This window comes from Chiloscyllium plagiosum, unplaced genomic scaffold (assembly GCF_037043375.1).
Source record: "Chiloscyllium plagiosum isolate Xiang-an unplaced genomic scaffold, Cpla_swu_hap1 HiC_scaffold_1, whole genome shotgun sequence".
Classification (NCBI taxonomy): Eukaryota; Metazoa; Chordata; class Chondrichthyes; order Orectolobiformes; family Hemiscylliidae; genus Chiloscyllium; species Chiloscyllium plagiosum.
Genome location: NW_028270139.1, coordinates 95,280,715 through 95,302,174, shown reverse-complemented (window position 1 = coordinate 95,302,174; position 21,460 = coordinate 95,280,715). Strand labels below are relative to the sequence as shown.

The following is a 21,460-nucleotide window of genomic DNA, read 5'->3' as shown; positions in this document are numbered from 1 at the left end:
TTTCCTATTCATATACCCATCCAGATGTCTTTTAAATGTTGTAATTATACCAGCCTCCACCACTTCCTCTGGCAGCTTTTGAGATGACTAACTCATTTTCTGATTTTCTCGATGTGAAACACCAGCCCCTTAGATCCGTTTTAAATCCTTCCCCTCTCATCTTAAACCTATGCCCTCAAGTTTTCAATTCCCCCACCCCGGGGGAAAGACCTTGGCTATTTATCCTATCCATGACTCTCATGATTTTATAAACCTCTGGAAGGTCACATCTCAGCCTCCAACATTCAAGGGAAAATAGCCCCAGTCTATTCAGTCTCTCCCTATAGCTCAAAGTCTCCAACCCTGGCAATATCATTGAAAATCTTTTTTAATCCTTTCAAGTTTCATAAATGATTTTAGTGAATCATGCATTTCTTCTGACCAATGTCTGAATATTTATTACGAAAGCTGATCAGCTTCAACTAATGTCATGTGACTTGCTGTAGGTAGAATTGATGCACAATGGAAAAGTTCTTAGAGATGACATCAAAGGGAACAAACCACATCCCTTTGAGCTCATTATAAATTGAATGTGAGTTTTATTTGTCACCACAAAAGAGGCAACAATGAAATCATTACAATACAATCTGTTTATTTATTTGATTGTTCTTTCCCGATCTCCAACTTGTAAGTAGCAAAATCCGCAACTTTTATACTTAGCACATTTATATTCAGATTTATTTTAGTAATTATTGTATGGTAAAATGTTTGTCTCAAACAACTTAACTTATTTTATTAATTCTTATGTGGCAATAAGTGTGTCTGGAGATTAATCTAAATGCTCAATGATTGACATGTTAATATTTCTTCCTGACAATATTTGTTAATTATCTGGAGCGAATGTTTGAAGTTGAGATGACCTTTTATCACCTCTTCACGTTCTGAAGTCTGATTTAAAAGGCATCTTGACCTTGAACATTAATGCAGTTTCTCACCACAGATGATTCCGGACCTGCTGAGTTATTCTAACATTTTGTTGTTTTATTTTTAATTCATATTTCCAGCATCTGCAGTCTTTTGCTTCTGTATTTTTGCAGCAGATATCTACTTCCAGACATTTTGATTTACTTTCATTTCTTAATCTTAAGAAATACAAATAAATTGCTACCAACATTATTCCATTCATAATATTGAGCAGAAATAAACAGTGGTTTCTGTTGGTCTCTTGAATCATGCTTCACAGAAAGAATGTCTGGCTCATAGCAATTGTGCCAGTTCCATTCCTCATTCTGGTCCCATATTGCTACAAGTCTATTTCTTTCAAATGCTCATGAAATTTCAGATTTGAAGTTCATAGAGACAAATTTAACTTTGGGAGATTGTATGAAATAAAGGATGATATACAGCATCCTATTCTACACTTCCTCAGTGGGGTGAAAGTTTTAAAATTGATAAGGAAACAGTATTGCAAAGTTTAAATTAAAACAACACATGGATGCTGGAAATTGGAAATAAACCAGAAAGGCCTGGAGAAAATCAACAGGTCTAGCCGCATCCGTAGAGACAGAAACAGAGTTAGTATTTCAAAGCCAATATGATTTAACTTTGGAACAAGAAAGTCGTGCTGGTCTTGAAACACTCACTGTTTCTCTCTCCACAGATGATGCCATATCTGCTGAGTTGCTCCAGGTCTTCCTACTTTTATATGTATTGGATAAGCTGACTAGATTTAATATTGATAAGATGCCAGGTCCAGATGAGATGCATCCCAGGATACTGAAAGAGAAGAGTAAAAGTTACAGAGGCACTGACCGTAGTTTTAAATCTGCCTTAGACTCAGGGACTGTTCCAGAGGATTATAATTACAAGTCTTACACATTTGTTCCAAAGAAGGGATAAAGATCAACCCAGCAATTATTGGCTAGTCAGTTTTCTTTGCTTTTGGAAAAGCTTTTTGAATAATACTCCAGGCAAAACAGTCACTTCGTGTTTGGGTTCAACAATTACAGGCTTTATTTTATAAATCTTAGCTGGGATATATACAATAAAAGTTCACTAAGGTCTCCCTGGTCATGTTGACAATTTCTAGCCTTAATTCATACATTTCTTATACTTCATTATTATGTTTGTACAATTTTACTTGTCACTCGTGATCTTATGTCACTGGGCTAGAATTCCAGAATCCTGGGGTAATGTGCTGGGATGTGGGTTTAAATGCAGTAAAGAAAACTGGAATAAAAACTAAACAAATAATGACCATGTAACTACTGACAATTGGCATTAAAAAAAAACTCATCAGGTTCTCTAATATTTTTTAAGGTAAGAAACCTTTCATCCTTATCTGGTCTGGCTTGCATATGACTGCAGACCCATGGTACTCTGGTTTACTGCCTGTTATTAATTTGAGATGTTCAATAAATGCTGACCCAGCCAGCAATGTCCACATCCAATCAACAATTTAATTTTAAAAAGCACTTATGTCACACATCCTTATCAATAATCAGATTCTGCTCATAATCTTTTTATACTTTCATTAGCTCCTGGATATTTGTTAACACTATCAGTCTTACTATCAATGGCCCTTCTAAGGTGCATGACTGTGTGTGAGCAATCAGTGCAAAGTTCCATGAACGGCGATCGGCATCTAGTTCCTGCCATGGAAGCCTGTGCCACTGGAGAGAAGGTGCGAGAGAACACTGCTAACAATGTCTCTTACTTGCGCCCTTACCACCCTGTGATTGTCGATTCAATCTGATAAGGTTGTTCAGTTTACCAAACTGACATTCAAGGTTTTGGGTTCCCTCTGAATTGGTTACATTCTTAGTTAGGTTCCTTTGGAAATTGACTACATTTTCCATTTTGCGTAGAAAAGGCGTTTGTAGCTACAAATGTCTACTCTGAGCTATTAGTGTACATTTAAATGTCAAACTTAATGAATTGTCTCACTTCAATCAGTTTAGGAACGTAGGTTAATTAAGGAAAGCGAGGTAGAAAGCAAATCATTTTTTATTAACTTGGTTGAGATTTTGATTATGTAATGGAGAGGATTGATGGTAATCTTGTTGATGTGATGCACAAGGACCTCGAAGAGGCATTTAAGAAGGCATCACACTGCAGAGTTTTGCAAAAAGTCAAATGACAAAAAGTGGAGGTCACTGCATTTTGGACTGGAGGTTTGCAATGGAGTTCCCAAATGTTGATGTTCAGAGTCCTGTTTTTCCAGATATAAAATAATGCATTAGACATTGGGGAACAGGTCACAATATTAACATTGGTGGATGATACAAAACTTGAAAATTATGAACTGAGAGGAAAGTAGTGTAGAACTTCAGATGAACATAGTTTGGTAAAATGGACTTAAAGGCCGCAGTCAACATTTAATGCAGAGAATTGCGAAATGATTAATTTTGGTCAGACGAACACAGAGAGACAATATTAAATAAAAGGTACAATTCTTGTAGGGAGTTCAGGAGCAGGGGGATTTATATGCATAATCACAGAAGATGACAGGACCAGTTGAGATATAACTAATCAAGAATACAGTAGTTTTAGATTTATACATTGAGGCACAGAGTACAAAGTCAAGTTATAAAAACAGAAAGTGCTGAATAACAGAAAGTTTTGCAGCACCTGTGAATAAAAAAGCATTAACATGGTGAGTCCACTTTGAATTCTTCCAAAACCACTCTTAATCATTATATTGTGCTTAATAATTTTGAATGACGTTTTTAGCAGAAAGCTTGAAATAAACCATTTTTTGTGGTATAATGTCACCATGGTTCGAAATATTTGCCTTTGATTTCAGGAACAGATTTCATGATTGTGACAATGATCATATTTCGCTAAACTGAGACAAGCGATTATTATGAATGTGTTATTATGATTTCAGAAGGATTCAAGAAGGCAGCTCACTACCACCTGTGCTAGGGATGGGCGATAACCATTGACCCAATGAGTTAAACCAACATCCCGCTATCAAATTTTTATAAATCTCGAATTCTAACCTTATCATGGAGGAAATGCCATTACTAAAAAAACTGAAGATGGTTGGGGCTAAGACACTACCCTGAGGAACTCTGATATTGATGGCTTGCACTGAAACAATATGTCTTCAAAAATGACAACCATCTGCTTAAGCATTAGATATGACTGCAGCTTGTTGAGAAATTTACCCTGACAACACTGATGTTAATTTTAACTAAAGTTCCTTGATGCCCCAATCAGTCAAATGCTGCCTTGATATCACAGCCTGTTACTGTCACCTTAATTTGATTACTATGCTTTAATTATTTTACAATTATATGAAACCATATCGCATTTGAACAAATCCTGGAGGTGAATATGGGAGGAATCCTATGTAAAGGTGTATCTATAATAATTTAGTAGGGTAAAAACAATAACTGCAGATGCTGGAAACCAGATTCTGGATCAGTGGAGCTGGAAGAGCACAGCAATTCAGGCAGCATCCAAGGAGCTTCAAAATCGATGTTTCGGGCAAAAGCCCTTCATCAGGAATAAAGGCAGAGAGCCTGAAGGGCGGAGAGATAAGCTAGGGGAAGGTGGGGGTGGGGAGAGAGTAGCATAGAGTACAATGGGTGACTGGGGGAGGAGATGAAGGTGATAGGTCAGGGAGGAGATGGTGGAGTGGATAGGTGGAAAAGGAACTAGGCAGGTCGGCAAGTCTGGACAAGTCAAGGGGACAGTGCGGAGCTGGAAGTTTGAAACTAGAATGAGGTGGGGGAAGGGGAAATGAGGAAGCTGTTGAAGTCCACATTGACTTAATCAATGTGGACTTCAACAGCTTCCTCATTTCCCCTTCCCCCACCTCATCCTAGTTTCAAACTTCCAGCTCCGCACTGTCCCCTTGACTTGTCCGGACTTGCCGACCTGCCTAGTTCCTTTTCCATCTATCCACTCCACCATCTCCTCCCTGACCTATCACCTTCATCTCCTCCCCCACTCACTCATTGTACTCTATGCTACTCTCTCCCCACCCCCACCCTCCCCTAGCTTATCTCTCCGCCCTTCAGGCTCTCTGCCTTTATTCCTGATGAAGGGCTTTTGCCCGAAACATCGATTTCGAAGCTCCTCAGAAGCTGCCTGAATTGCTGTGCTCTTCCAGCATCACTGATCCAGAATATACTAATTTAGTGCCCATTTCAGTAACTTAATAACCATACAACATCTTTCTTTAAAATACAGATCATGGTGTGGAAATTATTGGAGGACATGAAGTTGAACCCCATTCAAGACCTTATATGGTCTCTATCCAAGGTTATAATTGTAAAGCAAAGCGTTACACACACCATTGTGGAGGGGCTTTGATCAGTCCCAAATGGATACTGACAGCAGCACATTGTAAATTGTAAGTTGTCATGTGTATGGCTATAAATGAAGTCTTATTATGTTTATTGACTCAACTTTGTAAATTGTATGTCCCCCACACCCAGACCACATTAACTACATCTAATTGTTTACTTTTATAGATGATCTTATTGCTAGATAGCAAACCTGATATAACTCTTTAATGTGAGCATGGTTTTATTTGATAAGTTGTTCCTCTGAAATTCATGAAAATTCAAGGTTGTGCCTTTGAGAATATTTTTGTCTCCTTCTGCTTGTCCAGTTGGTAAGCTTGCTCGATCATTGGTTTGCAGGATTCTATAGATCTTACAGGAACAAATACTATTCTAGTAACAATTTATTAATGACTTTGCTGTGTTTTTACATGTCACCTCTATGAGAAACGTGATTATTTTGATAATATTCTGAGCAATTTAGTGTTTAAACAAAATGACCATTGCACATACTTGCATGTATAACTTGCATGAATAATAGCTTGATGACACCAATGTCAAGTCCTCTTATCAAACTAACGTGTATCAATAAGAATCCAGTGAGTCTGTTTTCAGGAATATGGCCTTATTATTGGAGCCTTACTATAAGCTGCAGGGATCACAAAATCACCAATGAATCTTTTTCACAGTAGCAGGCAGTTAGCAAATTGGCCAGGACAGAACTGTACAAAATAGAGCACAACTTGGGCAATGCTTATTTGGATTGTAGTTTTAGAAACAGGAATTAGCTAGGCATCTGCATATATGATCTTCTTCAACTTCTTCCATCAGGCAAAAGATACAGAAGCCTAAACACATCCACCAGCAGGTTCGGGAACAGCTTCTTCCTGGCCATTATTAGACTATGAATAGACTCTCTAGCCTCAAGCAATGCTGATCTTGCTCACGCTGATCTAACCTAGCAATGTAACCTGTATGCCTCGAAGTCTTTTTAAATCCTTACTTATTATTATCTTCTTGTTCCGGCCGTAAACAAAGCTTTCCACTGTACCTTGGTACATGTGACAATAAATCAATCAATAAATCAATAATATTGGCTATTATAGAGTCATAGAGTCATAGAGATGTACAGCATGGAAACAGACCCTTCGGTCCAACCTGTCCATGCCAACCAGATATCCCAACCCAATCTAGTACCACCTGCCAGCACCCAGCCCAAATCCCTCCAAATCCTTCCTATTCATATACCCATCCAAATGCCTCTTAAATGTTGCAATTGCACCAGCCTCCACCACATCCTCTGGAAGCTCATTCCATACATGTACCATCCTTTGCGTGAAAGAATTGCCCCTTAGGTGTCTTTTATATCTTTCCCCTCTCACCCTAAACCTATGCCCTGCAGTTCTGGACTCCCCGACCCCAGGGAAAAGACTTTGTCTATTTATCCTATCTATGCTCCTCATAATTTTGTAAACCTCTATAAGGTCATCCCTCAACCTCCGATGCTCCAGGGAAAACAGCTCCAGCCTGTTCAGCCTCTCCCTATAGCTCGAATCCTCCAACCCTGGCAACATCCTTGTAAATCTTTTCTGAACCCTTTCAAGTTTCACAACATCTTTCCAATAGCAAGGAGACCAGAATTGCATACAATATTCCAACAGTAGCCTAACCAATGTCCTGTACAGCTGCAACATGACCTCCCAACTCCTGTACTCAATACTCTGACCAATAAAGGAAAGCATACCAAACACCTTCTTCACTATCCTATCTACCTGTGACTCCACTTTCAAGGAGCCAAGAACCTGCACTCCAAAGTCTCTTACAGGATACTGATTGAGGATGATCAGCCATGATCATAATGAATGGTGGTGCTGGCTCGAAGGGCAGAATGGCCTACTCCTCCACCTATTGTCTATTGTTTATTGTATTGGGTTGATGCTGAGCTTTGGAATAGACAAGTTTCTTTCTGTCTGTGAAACAGAAGGATGTGGGTGAAGACTGGAATTCTCTACATTGGGAATTCCTCAGATCCAGCATTGCTAACATCACTAATGGCGGTACACCTGGTGGTATGGGAGAACACCACTGACACAGAGGCTAAGGAATGACTAACTACCTCCCAAATTGTACAGAGTTACTGGCCAGATATGCTGTCCCAACCTCAGCTGGAATTTCCATATTGAATATTTTTTAACTGATTTCAATTTTATTTTTACCGTTTAGATAAAAACTACACTTCCTATTGTGTGTATCTTTTTCTTTAGATTTAACAATACTGCATATATGTTAAACAAACGAAAAATGTAATTACTGCAAGTCTGAAATAAAAACTGAACATTTTGGAAATGTTCAACAAATTAGTTAGTATCTGATGAAGCATTTAAGTAAAATGCCAACTTCTTAGGTACTGACTAAGCTGCTATTTAAATGCAATATCAATGTATGTTGGGGTGGAACACAGAGCTACACAAGAGCTACACAATGTATAATGGGGTACAGAAAGATTGTAAAGATATAGATGCAGATGATAGCAAATTCACTTGGGTTCAGATTGGCGTAGACAAATTGAACCAATTGGTCTTTTTCTGCAGTGTGCACTCAAGTTTTGACTTAAGTATGAAAGAAATAGTAAATAAAATGCGTTGCTCAATTTTGTTCAGCTTGTCATTTTTATACTGTTTGAAACTCCAATTGTTTCTTTTCTCATGGTTGCCTCAAGTGTGTTTTGTTTTGATGAAAGTGAAGTATAATGATCTGTCCATTTGATGAAATGCAGGCATAGACAGTTTCAAGTTGTTCTTGGAGCACATTCTCTTAAACAGAATGAGAAAAGTCAACAAATACTTCGGGTCAAGAAGCAGTATCCACATCCAGAATTTGACAATATAATTCCAGACAATGACATCATGCTACTTGAAGTATGAATTTTAATTATTTTGTTCCAATTCTTTTGTGGTTTTTCAAGCTTTTAATCTGGATAAAGAAGCATTTCATTTCATAGAAAAGTAACAGCTTTATGTGATCTAATTCTTAGAGTTAATTTAATCGATATAAATAATTGAGGTCTGCCAGTTTTATCAGTTAAGTTACAACAAACATTAAGATTCAGACACACAAAAAAAATTGTTTTGTGCTGTATTTTTTCATGCGTGAGAACTGATAATGAAGATTGGCAGCTCTGAAAGGGCATCAAATTTGAACGTGATTATGTCACAGAAACACAGAACTTTTATAGAATGGAAGAGGCCATCAGGCTATCATGCCTGCACTGGCTCTTAAATGACCATCATTCCTTCATGCCAACATCAGCTTTTTCCTATAACCTTGCACGCTAACCATCCAATATCCATTTGGATGCTTCAATTAAACATGCTTCCTCCATATTTCCAGACAGTGCATTCTATACCCTACCTCCTTACTGGGTGAGAAAGATTTTTCTCATATCACCCTCACTTCTTTGACACATCACTTCAAATTTATGCCCTCTGATTCGTTTTACTTTATGAGTGAAACAATTTCTCCTATCCACTCCATCAAGTCCACACGTGATTTTGAAACCATATATCAAATCTCCTTTCAGCCTTCTCCTCTCCAAGAAGAACAGTACATGCCAAACTTCAGATCATGAATATATATTAGGAAAATGCACTGGGGCGGCACGGTGGCTCAGTGGTTAGCGCTGCTGCCTCACAGCACGAAGGGCCTGTTTCCACACTGTAGGGAATCTAATCTAAAAAAAACAAGAATCTCAATGATGGCACTTGTGGAACTGCATCACAAACATTCCTCCAGCAGAAAAATATCCATTGATCATTAGTCTCTGTTTCCTATTACTTAGCCAATTTTGTATTCATGTTGCTACTGTACCATACTGTGACCTTCAACTTTACTCATAAATCTGTTGTGTGGTCCCATATCAAATGCCTCTGTGTATTTGTGGTGCACACAACAGCAACAGCTCCATGAATGACCTTTTCTGTTACCACTTCAGAAAATTCCAGCATTTTGTTAGAACTTCATGCCAACGTTTTCTAATCAATTCGCTTTTTTCCATGTGACTTTCAATTCTATCCTACATATTTGTTTCTACCAAAGTTGAAATTATTTGTCTGCAATCGCTGGAATTATCCTTACAACCTTTCTTGAAAAATTTACAATTCCCCAGTCTTCTCTAACTTCCCCCCCAAAGTCAAGGGAAGAAGAAAAGATTATGGCCAGCACCATATATGTCAATATTATTGTTAACTTTGAATGATTCTCGAGACAAAGTTTTCTCCTCTGTCCCTGGCCTGGACAGCGTCCACCACTTTTGTAAAGACAAATATAAAGTATTCATTTTATACCTCAGCCATGCCACCAGCCACCATTAATAAAATTTTTTGATTTCTAATTAGCCCTATTCCTCCTTTAAACACTCTTGTACTATTCATATGCCATAAAAGGCATTGGGACTCTATGTTAGCTGCTAGTCTTTTCTCATAATCCCTCTTTGCTTCTTTTATTTGCTTTCTCAACTTTCCGTATGCCTCATGGTTTTCAATTGCATTTTCTATCTTACACCTGTCATAAGCACACTTTTTATTTCTCATATTAATTTCTACATCTTTGTCATCCAGGTATGTCTGTCAGCTCTAACAGGAGCACTATTTAGCACACATAGACAAGAATAACTGAAAAAGGGTCACTGGACTCAAAACGTTAACTCTGTTTATCTTTCCTACTTGCTGTCAGACGTGTTGAGTTTCTCCAGCACTTCCTGTTTTTGTTTTGGATCTCCAGCACCCGTAACAACTTGCTCACTAATGCACAGTGTGCGTTCCATCTAGACTACATGGGTCCACACCTTATTTGGTTTAAATCCAGTTAAGAGAGTAAAATAAGAGCCGAAAGTGATGAAACTGAGCAGATCTCACAGCATCAGTGGATAAAAAAAGAGTTTTGAGCCCAGTAATTATTTGTCAGTCTTTTCTAGTGCCTTGTTGATGCCAAGTAGTCTGTCCAATTTCTTCATTGAGACTTTTCAGCAATTTATATAATTTAGTGGCCATTTTTCAGGGCAGTCAAGCATTGACCACATTGCTATGGGTCTGGAGTCACATGTAGGCCAGACCGCGTGAAGATGACAGATTTACTTCTCTGAAGGACATTAGTGAACAAGTTAGACATTGTTAAGACTATCATGGGGTTTATGTGACACATCTGTCCCCTTTGAGATCTAGAGATATTCTCTCTGATTTCCCCAACCAAGATGGAATGATATCATCAAATTGCATGAAATTTAATGTGGTGTCAAAATTTAGAGCTTCCAGGAACATTACTAATGCAACAATGTCCAAAATAATTCTGGTGTTCTATGTTGTGTTTGGGTAACATTTTTTATTTCTCCACAATTTTCTTTATATTTTGATATTGTCTAAATATAATTTACAATGTTCAAGATATCACTATATGAATTTTGTGAATTGTTAATTGTTCTCTGGCTAATATACATAAATGATAGTTGGATTGCTTCAAATTTTAATTTTTATACATGATGAGGGAGTTAGAGAAGAGATCTGATTTAAGTTTCATGCTATTCTTGTACCTGATCATTTATATTGATTTCTGTGTGATTTTGACAGTTTTTATAAATTGGCATAGATTAGATTACTTAGAGTGTAGAAACAGGCCTTTCGGCCCAACAAGTCCACACTGACCCGCCGGAGCGCAACCAACCCAGACCCATTCCCTTACATTTCACCCCTTCACCATGGGCAATTTAGCATGGCCAATTCACCTAACCTGCACATTTTTGAACTGTGGGAGGAAACCGGAGCACCCGGAGGAAACCCACGCAGACACGGGGAGAATGTGTAAACTCCACACAGTCAGTCACCTGAGGCGGGAATTGAACCCGGGTCTCTGGTACTGTGAGGCAACCACTGTGTCACCATGCCGTCCATAGCTTAAAGAAACTGTAAGAAATTTAGTCAGCACAATAGGCAGTAAAGCAGTGTAAATGTTGTGCTCCCCTGGCAGCCATGTAGTTTGAAGAGAGTCCTTCTCAGTGCAATCAAAACAATCCTAACCACATTTGTATATTCTGACCAAGTCCCCGCATTGTCTTTTTCTTCATGCACCTACCCAATTTAATATTGAAGGGCGGAATATTTTCTGCATCAACAACTAAACCTGAAATTGTGAAACCTGTAGTTTCTCAGTCCCACAAATCTCTGTAAGCAAGTTCCACCAACCTTGCTTACTGATTTTTTTTTATGTTTAGCTTTTATTCTTTCAATTAGTAGAAAGACTGCTGCCTTCTATTTTGTTTGGTCCCTTCACAGCTCACAACTCCCTTCACAACATTTATTATAACCCACCCAATAATCTATCTAATAGAAGTGCCTTCATTTGTTAATTCCTTCATACTTCAAAAAATAATTTAGTTTTTGCGATGATTCTTGCACTAGGTAGTTGTGTAGCACTTGCTTCCCCATTGTCGCCCCTCTAAAGCCTTAACATACTTGCCACAGTGTGCAACACAATTCTGCTGTTCTCTAATCATACTCTTATTATTGTTTTATATTGACTCATTATTAGCTCTTGGTTTTTAATTTTATACCTTGTGAGATAAAATTAGAATTTTATTAGTTTCATCTAACCTTTTCAGGGCCAAATTGGGGCCAAAGCCTTTAAAGTTCTGTGAACAAAATACTTCCACTCAATTTATAATTCCTACAATTTTTTTGAAACTCAACTGACATTGAATTCTATTGATCATTTTTTCCGTTATTCCTGCATACCATGTTTAGTTTTCTAAAAAAAGAATGATAGTATAGTCTATCTACTCCAAACCATGGGAATGTTCAAACCAAAGGGGAAAACAATTATAGGGCAGATTTCTTACAACTTGAAAATTTCACTCCTCCTTTGGAATAAAGTAATAGTACAAAACTCTCTTTACCTTTTGAAAATCATAAAATGCTAATTTATTGATATTGTATCACAGCTTTCCGGCAAAGCAAAGCTTAACAAATATGTGCAACTGCTTGAACTACCGAAAAATAACAGTGAAGATGTGAAACCTGGAACTCTCTGTACAGTGGCAGGATGGGGAGCAACAGCAAAATTAAAACCTCCATCCGAGACACTTCGAGAAGTGAAGCTAAGTGTAATAGATAGGAAAGAATGCAAAGTTAAGGATCGTTCTTCTAATTGTGAGCTTGTAATAACTAAGGATATGATCTGTGTTGGTGACAGCAAACACAAAAAAGACTCATACAAAGTGAGTATACTGTAGTAGCTGATATCATAGAGTCATAAGAATAAACTAATTGAAGTTTTACAGAATGGAAAGAAGTTCTTCCGTTCACCATGTGCATGCCAGTCATCAAACATTTATCTATTTTAATACCATTCCTGACCCTTAACTTTGCATGCTATGCCATTTCAGTGTTCATCTAAATACTTCTTCAATGCCTTGAACGTTGCCACCTCTACCACCCTTTTAGACAGTGAATTACTGATACCTAGTACCCTCTGGGTGAAAAACCTTTTCCTTCAATCCACTCTAAACCTGCTGCTCTTTACTTTGAAGCTGTGTTTCCTCGTTAAAGAATCATGAAGCTTTTGGAATTTGTGTAAGAAGCTGGTATTAAGTGCCATCTCCCACATAGTAAGCTGAGCAAAGAAAACAGTTTAAAACAGAAAGCCTTTCTAAAAGGCAGTCAACTTAAAGCTTATTAAAATGATAAAAGGCCATGGAATTAAGAGGAAAGTAAAGGATTGAATATGGAACGGTAATGTTATTTTGATGCTTTTCAGAGAAGTCATAGGGTGCAGCGATGGTTCCCCATGATTATTTTTGGATCCTTTACTGTTGTTACATTTCACATGACATCAACTCAGATGTAGGGAGTAGCATTATAAAGTTTTCAGAGAGTAAACTTGTAACCTATAATGATAAGGATGGTTCCAGAATACAGGAGGCCACAGGCAAGAAGTTAAAATGGACACAGAAATGGCAGATAGACTTCAATGGAGACTGCAGAGGAAAGTGAAGTTGAACACTTTGCGAAGACCAGAACAGAAAGAGATATTTTCTATAAGTGGTATGACTTTGAAAATTGTTGATAAGCAAAGGGACCTATGTGTTGATAATGTTTTTAAAAAATCAAATGGGTTACTTTTGTTTATAAACAGTGGCATAGAATGCAAAAGGAAAGAGATCAGGGTGAAATATTAATCATCATTGTTTAGAATTCTGCAGGAGAACTGAGGACATTTCTAGCACCAAAACTCAGGCATGATGCAAAAGATCAAGATGTTGAATAAAGGTTAACCAGGATGTTGTCAGGGATGAGACATTTCAGTTATGAGGAGAGATTGAAGTTAGGATGTTCTTCAGTGAACATAAGAGTGACCTCACCGTGGTTTTCAAGATAATGAGAGCTTTGATAGAAGACAAAATCAAAATCAAATGACACTGAGTGATAGTCCAACAGGTCTATTTTAAACTACAAGCTTTCTGAGCTCCCCTTCTTCCTCAGGCAGTTGAGGAAGGAGCCACGGCTCTGAAAGCTTGTGGCTTCAAATAAGCCTGTTGGATCTAACTCAGTGTCATTTGATTTTTGACTGTGTCCATCCCAGTCCAAAACATCTTTGATAGAGGAACCAAATTAAAGCTGTTCTCCATGGTGACATTTTTGCTCAATAGCAAGAATTCATGGATTCACAAGGATTAGCAATCAATCAAGAGAGAAGAAAATTTCTTTCATTTAATGATTTATCGATATGTGGAACATTGGAAAGTTACTGGAGGCAGATTCTATAAATCGTTTTAAAAAGGAGTTGGACTGTTGTTTAAGGATGGGGAAGTGACACGATTATCATAGAAAAGCAGGGATATGGGAGTCCAATTACCCATTCACAGATATATCAAATCAACTGGCCTCTATTGTATTGTAAGATTCTGGGATTGTTTGAAGAGAAGTATCCATGATCCATTACAATTATTCACTTAGTTGTGTATATGTTTTAACATTCTTGTAATGCTTAGTGTATGCATACATACTAAGCACAGTTCAACATGACATGAATACATTGCAGGAGAAAGTGAGGTCTGCAGATGCTGGAGATCAGAGCTGAAAATGTGTTGCTGGAAAAGCGCAGCAGGTCAGGCAGCATCCAGGGAACAGGAGAATCGACGTTTTGGGCATAAGCCCGAAGAAGGGCTTATGCCCGAAACGTCGATTCTCCTGTTCCCTGGATGCTGCCTGACCTGCTGCACTTTTCCAGCAACACATTTTCAGGAATACATTGCAATCTAATCAGATTCAAATTTAGCCAATTCGACTTAATTATTGTATTTTGCATTTCTCTTTTTCCAGGGTGATTCAGGTGGTCCTTTAATTTGTAACAACAAGTACAAAGGCATTGTGTCGTATGGTCCTCCTGATCTAACCACCAAAGAGCCTGGGATTTACACTCGCATATCAAAGAAATATCTTGACTGGATTGCAAATATAATTGGTGTTGAAACTTCCAATATGACAGCTGAAGGTTTCTACTGAGTGTTGAGTCTCACTGCTACTTGATTTTGCTTTTATCAACTTGTCATTAAATTGCTTTGCTTCAGGAAGGACCTGCATACTCTTTACTCATGCCTTTGCTGCACTGTACCACATTCAGGTATAATAAAACTGAAATGTGAAATTCTCAATATAAAATGCATCCCGTTTCATTAACTGAATCCTCAGACAAGAGTTGTGAGTTGTGAAAATGGGTCAAAGTGAAATAAGTAAATGAGGTTTTCAATTGAAATTTTAGTAATAGGTTTGGCCTGGTTTTTAATTAGATGCTGTGTCACCAAATATAGAATCTAATAGATTCTGTAAATCTCTGAGCTTTTGAACTGACATCCATCATATATCAGCAAATTGATTCATAATATGGGGGCTAAAAATCCTCCAAAAGCTTACAAGGCATTGAAAACCTCAAGACCATAAGTGATGTGAGATTCCAGATGGGAAGATAAGTTGGCACCAATTATTGTGTCTCCCTATCTTTACCAGTCCTACACCTACAGCTACCAGAGAAACAGTTATTCGCAGCAGAGGTAACTACAGTCCCAAAGTAATGAGCAGAAACAGCCACTGTCACTAGTTGGGATTGACTGATGGCAGGGAACATTCAACAAAACTTTGCAGGGTTTGGTGAATATGGGGCCATCTGTGTTGTGTCACACTGAGGGTCACAGATAGACAATGCAAATTACAACATACAAACATAGACATGAATGTGTCGATCATAGACATTGGGCTAATTTTTATGTTTTTTATTTTGGCTAAATCTAAGCTGTGCCTTTTTTTTTGGAGGGATTTCTGCCTCTTTTGCCAGAGATTCCCTCTGCTGGTCCTACACACATAAACCATTGACCAAGATGGGCAGAGTCAGTGATGGGCAAAAATGGAGTGTGCATGTTTGCTAGGCACTAGGATATTAATGGGACAAAATACATAAATCGATGATTTTCAAAGCCCAGCTAAATTTCATTTGCAATTGTTTCATTGTCCATTTGCTACAGTTGTAGAATAAGCGTGCTTAGGGGTCAGATTATGGTCAAAGGAGATTTACAACATGGTTCATGCAAATTGAACTTTGGCATATCAATCATAATAAAGTTAGCAGCAATGACGTTACAAAATGCCAATGCTACCTGCAAGGGGATTCAGTAAGATCACAGTTTCCTGGGATCCTGTGTGATTGATTCTTCATCTTCATAATAAGTATAATGAGAGTCCTGTACTGAATTCAGTAAAGAGTTGATTGTCTGATGTGGGACTGTGAGAGACAAGATTGTGGAGAGCTGTGGGCTCTATCTTCTCGAAAGAAACATAAGAAATAGAGTAGGTCATTCAGCCCATCAAACCTGTTCCACCATTCCATGAGTTCATGGCTGATTATGGCTGAATTTCTGTGACCTTTGGCCAATACTTTTGCTTAAGGAAAAGTAATTGATCTCAGATTGAACATTAACAATGGAGACATTAAGAGAGCACTCAGCCAGAGTGGCAGCTTCACCAAGGCGCTGCACTTGCTGAACCTGAAAATGGCTGGATGGTGGGGACATGGCCCTAGGCTATCCATGTGCAGCTTGTCTCACTGTAGGGCTGGTTGGTGTACCCAGTGCTTACCTACAGGTTATGATTTGGAGATGCCGGTGTTGGACTGGGGTGTACAAAGTTAAAAATCACACAACACCAGGTTATAGCCCAACAGGTTTAACTGGAAGCACACTAGCTTTCGGAGCGCTGCTCCTTCATCAGGTGGCAGTGGAGGGCTCAATCCTAACACACAGAATTTATAACAAAAATTTACAGTGTGGTGTAAGTGAAATTATACATTGAAAAATTGATTGTCTGTTAGAATACCGTGATAGTTTCACTTCTTTCATGTGTAAATCACAAAACCTTTTTTTAAAAAGTTGCATTCTCGGGTTAGCTGTTAACAATGGTGATAGCTAGACAATATGTTGAAGGTGTTGGCCCCTGTGTTCTCTGTCTATGCCATGATGTTTAGATTGATTCTAAACATCATAGGGCCAGAAGTTTCCAGCAACAATTCTATTTCCTAAAAATGGAGAAATGCAGTGCTAACACAACCTCTGTATGCCTCGGGACACTGTGCTGGATGCTGAGGTGGTACCTGAGGGCTGTAGGAATGGGAGACCATCCTCTCCCTGTCTCTGTGTGACTGGTCCCTTCCTGGGAGCAATGGGAGATCTGTGTCCCATAAATACATCAGAACAGTGACTGATGCCATCTGTGTAAGGTCAACTAGAACATTGCATTTCCAATGATGAGGTCAGTGCAGTATCCCAGACAATAGGATTCAGGAATATAGCTGGCATCCCTCCAGGTCCTGGGCACCATCAGCTCTACAGACGTGGCACTGAGAAGGGCTTATCATCGTGCTGCAGAATTCATTAATGGAAGGGTCTTTGTTCCATTAATGTTCAGGTGATCCTGTCATGCCTGTTACTATTTCCTGAAGGAGTGTGCCTGCTACCCTACTAGGGGCAGCATGGTGCCTCAGTGGTTAGCACTGCTGCCTCACAGCACCAGGGTCCCAGGTTCAATTCCAGCCTGAGGCGACTGTCTGTGTGGAGTTTGCACATTCTCCCCGTGTCTGCGTGGGTTTCCTCCGGGTGCTCCAGTTTCCTCCCACAGTCCAAAGATGTGCAGGTCAGGTGAATTGGCCATGCTAAATTGCCCATAGTGTTAGGTGTATTAGTCAGAGGGAGGTGGGTCTGGGTGGGTTACTCTTCGGAGGGTCGGTGTGGACTGGTTGGGCCGAAGGGCCTGTTTCCACACTGTAGGGAATCTAATCTAGATGCCATGACTCCTACATCCTGCAGCGTTTTGAAAGTCCAGGTGCCTCACAAAATTGGTTACTGGAGGTCAAGGGCTACCCACAGCAAATATGGCTAATGGCACATTACACCACTCGCTGACTGATGAGGAGCACAGTCTGAGGTGAAGCAGGTTCATGCAGGAACAAGGTATTGGGCTGTTGAGGACAATGAGCTGCTTGGACTTGTCTGGAGGGGCTGGTGTCCCCCAGTATGGTCTGGACAGAGTGTGCTGCACCATCTTGGTGTACTGTGGCCTGCACCATTGGAGCAGGCAACAAAGCAACGTTCTAGTTAGTGAGGAGCCGGGGAAGGGGCGCAGTATTCCAAATAGGACAAGGAGATTGGCATGGACTAAGCTCTCCTTGTCCATGGCCGAACTCAGCTGTATTGGATATTTCAAACCAGACAGAACCTGATTGACACCTTCATCCAGTCAATGAGAGTTGGGTGCAGCAGACAACAGCTCACTGTCAAATATTAGCTGGTCATGTATCTAAAATCTGGTTCACATGGTCAGGGTGAGACTCAGCTTCTAGGAATTTTGTTTGTGTTAACTTTTGCTTTCTGTGAACAGTAATTCATGTTTGGGATTGTCCAAGTGATTGCCTGTATGTGAATATTCCCCTCCTGGACAATAACAAGCTCTAGGCCAACAGTGGATTTATGGACTGGGTAGTGATGCCTTAGAGGGGGTAAGGATGGGATGTAGCTACTATCAGATCCAGCGTGTTGTGTAGTAATTGCAGAGTGACAAGTGTTCATATAAAAGAGAAATTTAGCCATGGACACTGTGGTTTTGTAGCTGATGCACCATGATTTGTTCATGACAGGCAATGTCAATCCTTGACCAAATGCACAGTAGTTTCTCAAATGTGGTGTGGGTAGAAGGTATTTTTTGGCAAAAATCACACCAGGCCTTGTACCTGAAATCCCTCCAAGAAGCTTAACGCAATGGTCGAAAACATGCAAGATTCAACCCAAAGATGCAAATATTTCTGTAGAACTGTGAGTCTTACTTCAGTGATAGGTAAGTTGTTGGAAGTGATTCTGTAATGGGATATTTTATCAATTTGGAGAGGCAAGGAATGATTAGCGACAGTCAACATGGTTTTGTGCGAGGGAAATAGTGTCTCACAAAGTTGATGGAGTTTTTCAAGGAAGTAACTGAAAAGTTATTGTTTACCATTAGAGATGCCCCAAATGAATCTACTCAGTTCATTAGCTTTGAGTTAATATTCAGACATAAAGTGAGACAGCCTTTGAAATTAATGAAAGAAATATTTACAGGACCAAAGTCAGAGATCTCACATTTGGATTATGTATCTAAGGTGAGAGAGAAATTAAATTGTGTTGGTGAATTAGCTAAACACTACCTGAAAAGGGCACAACTTGTAATGAAGCAGGTGGCAGATAAAAACTCTAAAATTCAGACATTTTACTGTGGGGATGACATGTTAGTATTGTTAACAGTGATAGGAGATCCTTTCAAAGCCAGGTTTAATGGTCCCAATCTAATTGAGAAAAAGTTGATTCAGGTAAACTATCTGGTAAAGATGCCAGATAGAAAACAACTGTATTGGGTATGTCACATGAATACATCGAAATCTTACGATAATAGAGACAGAGAACTGGAGAAACAGGTGTTAGTTACTGCCCCACCGAGTGAGGAATCAAAGCCAGATGTCAGGGAGTTTGAAGTGCATCAAAATACGTTAAATAATGAGGAAGTGCTTGAGGAGTGGGATAGGTTAGTGAACCATCTGTCTGAAGGGCAAAGAATCCAGTTGAAAAGTTTGTTTCAGCAGTATAAAGACATATTCAGGAATAAGATGGCGAGGACTAATACTATTGTGCATGAGGTAAACCAAGGGAATGCTGTTCTGATAAAACAACTCCCCTACAGAATTAATCCTGTCATAGCCACACAGGTCCAGAAGGAAGTGGATCCGTGCTCAACAAAGATATCATCAAACCGAATCTGAGTGGAGTTCGCCAATCATGTTAGTTCCCGAACCTGATGGGACTCAATGATTTTGTGTGGACTATCAGAAGGTCAAGGCGGTAACAAAATCATCTCATACTCAATACCAAGATTGGAGGACTGTATAGAGAAAGTTGGACAAGCCACTTACATCACAATGTTGGCCTTACTACGTGGTTATTGGCAAGTACCTTTATCAGAGAAGGTGAAAGAAGTTTCTGCATTTGTAACCCTACTTGGGCTATATCAATTCAAAGTAATGCCCTTTGGAATGAAGAATGCACCAACCACATTCCAAAGACTCGTGAACAGAGCTGTGGCTGGGTTAACAAACAGTACAGTTTATCTGGATGATGTAGTGATCTTTAGCGATCATGGAAAGATCACTTGGTACAGTTGGCAGAGTTCTTTGAATGAATACAAGAAGCAAAACTGGTGATAAACTTAAAGAAAACAGAATTCATGAAGGCAGAGCTAATGTTCTTGAGATATAACATTGGTCATGGAAGGTTGACCCCAAGGAATGTGCAGACAAGGGCCATCAAAAAATTTCCATGACCAACCGCAAAGAAAGAGGTGCATCAATGTTTGGGACTAAGTGGATCCTACCGGAAGTTTGTTTTGAATTTCAGCAGCGTGGTAGCACCTCTGACGGATTTACTGAAGAAAAACACAAAACTTCGCTGGAAAGAACAATGCCAGGAGGTATTTGAGAATTTCACAGCAGTATTAACCACCACACCAGTTTTAGCTACACAAATTTTTGAAGCCCTTCAAAGTTGCAATTGATGCTAGCAATATAGGAGTTGGAACTGTACTACTACAGGAAGATGATGACGGAATTGAATGGCCAATTGACTACATTTCAAAGAAACTCAACACTCACTAGAGAAAATACTCTACCATCGAAAAGGAATTGTTGAGATTGGTACTGGTCTTACAACATTTTAATGTTTATGTGATGAACAATGTGTCCGAAACGGTTGTGAACACGGATCACAATCCTCTTACATTCCTGCAAAGATTTAAAGATAAAAATATGAGACTATTTTGTTGAGTCTTATGTTACAGACATTTAATACACAAATTGTACAAGTTGTGGGTCGTAAAAATGTGATAGCAGATGCTGACACTCTGGGAAGGGGACCCTCCCTCCACTGCTGACACTCTGGGAAAGGGAACAATCCAACTGCTGACACTACAGGAAGGGGACCACTCCCTCCACTGACACTCCAGGAAAAGGATTGCTCCCACTGGTAACACTCCGATAAAGGGACCTTTCCCACTGCAAACACTCCAGGAAAGGGACTGTTCCCACTGCTGACACGCCGGGAAAGAGACTGCTCCTACTGCTAACACTCCGGGAAAGGAACCGCTCCCACCACTGACACTCTGGGAACGGGACCACTCCCTCCTCTGCTAACACTCTGGGAAGGGGATTGCTCCCACTGCTGACACTCCAGGAAGGGGATCGCTCCCCCCACTGCTGACATGCCAGGAGTGAGACTGATGCCAGCAAGAAGGAAAAAAACAAGAAAAAAAAAGAAGCAAAAGTAAATGAAAGAGAGAGAAAGAAGAAAGGCAGATGGAAGCAGATAGGTCCCTGGCTCAGAACAAAGGCACGAGTATGACTACTCCACTGCCACCATTTTGGAACAAGCCTGGTGTCCCAATTAATGGCTGCTTCCTGGCATTGATGTTTCTGAATGCAGGAACAATTAGCAAAGGAGTGATGACATCACTGCCATGGTGGCAATGTGCTTCCTGGATCATCAATTGGAGCAAGGGAACCTTATAATGGCCGTCACT

At 39.5% G+C, this 21,460-nt stretch overlaps 1 protein-coding gene across 1 annotated transcript; it reads left to right on the top strand.

The window, feature by feature from the left end:
- Positions 1-561: 561 nt before the first annotated feature.
- Positions 562-14,976, top strand: LOC122554931 (mast cell protease 1A-like). The gene is made up of 5 exons (XM_043700360.2): positions 562-666; positions 5,182-5,344; positions 8,053-8,194; positions 12,265-12,540; positions 14,645-14,976. The coding sequence occupies exons 1-5, from the start codon at positions 606-608 to the stop codon at positions 14,825-14,827; spliced, it is 825 nt and encodes a 274-aa protein (XP_043556295.2). The 5' UTR covers positions 562-605; the 3' UTR covers positions 14,828-14,976.
- The last annotated feature ends 6,484 nt before the right edge of the window (positions 14,977-21,460 follow it).

Bases quoted from the DNA above. Each gene is read 5' to 3' on its own strand.
- LOC122554931 (XM_043700360.2), top strand. From the start codon at position 606: ATGAAATCATTACAATACAATCTGTTTATTTATTTGATTGTTCTTTCC. The intron at 5,345-8,052 runs GTAAGTTGTCAT...GATGAAATGCAG, and splicing joins ACAGCAGCACATTGTAAATT to GCATAGACAGTTTCAAGTTG. The intron at 12,541-14,644 runs GTGAGTATACTG...CTCTTTTTCCAG, and splicing joins ACAAAAAAGACTCATACAAA to GGTGATTCAGGTGGTCCTTT.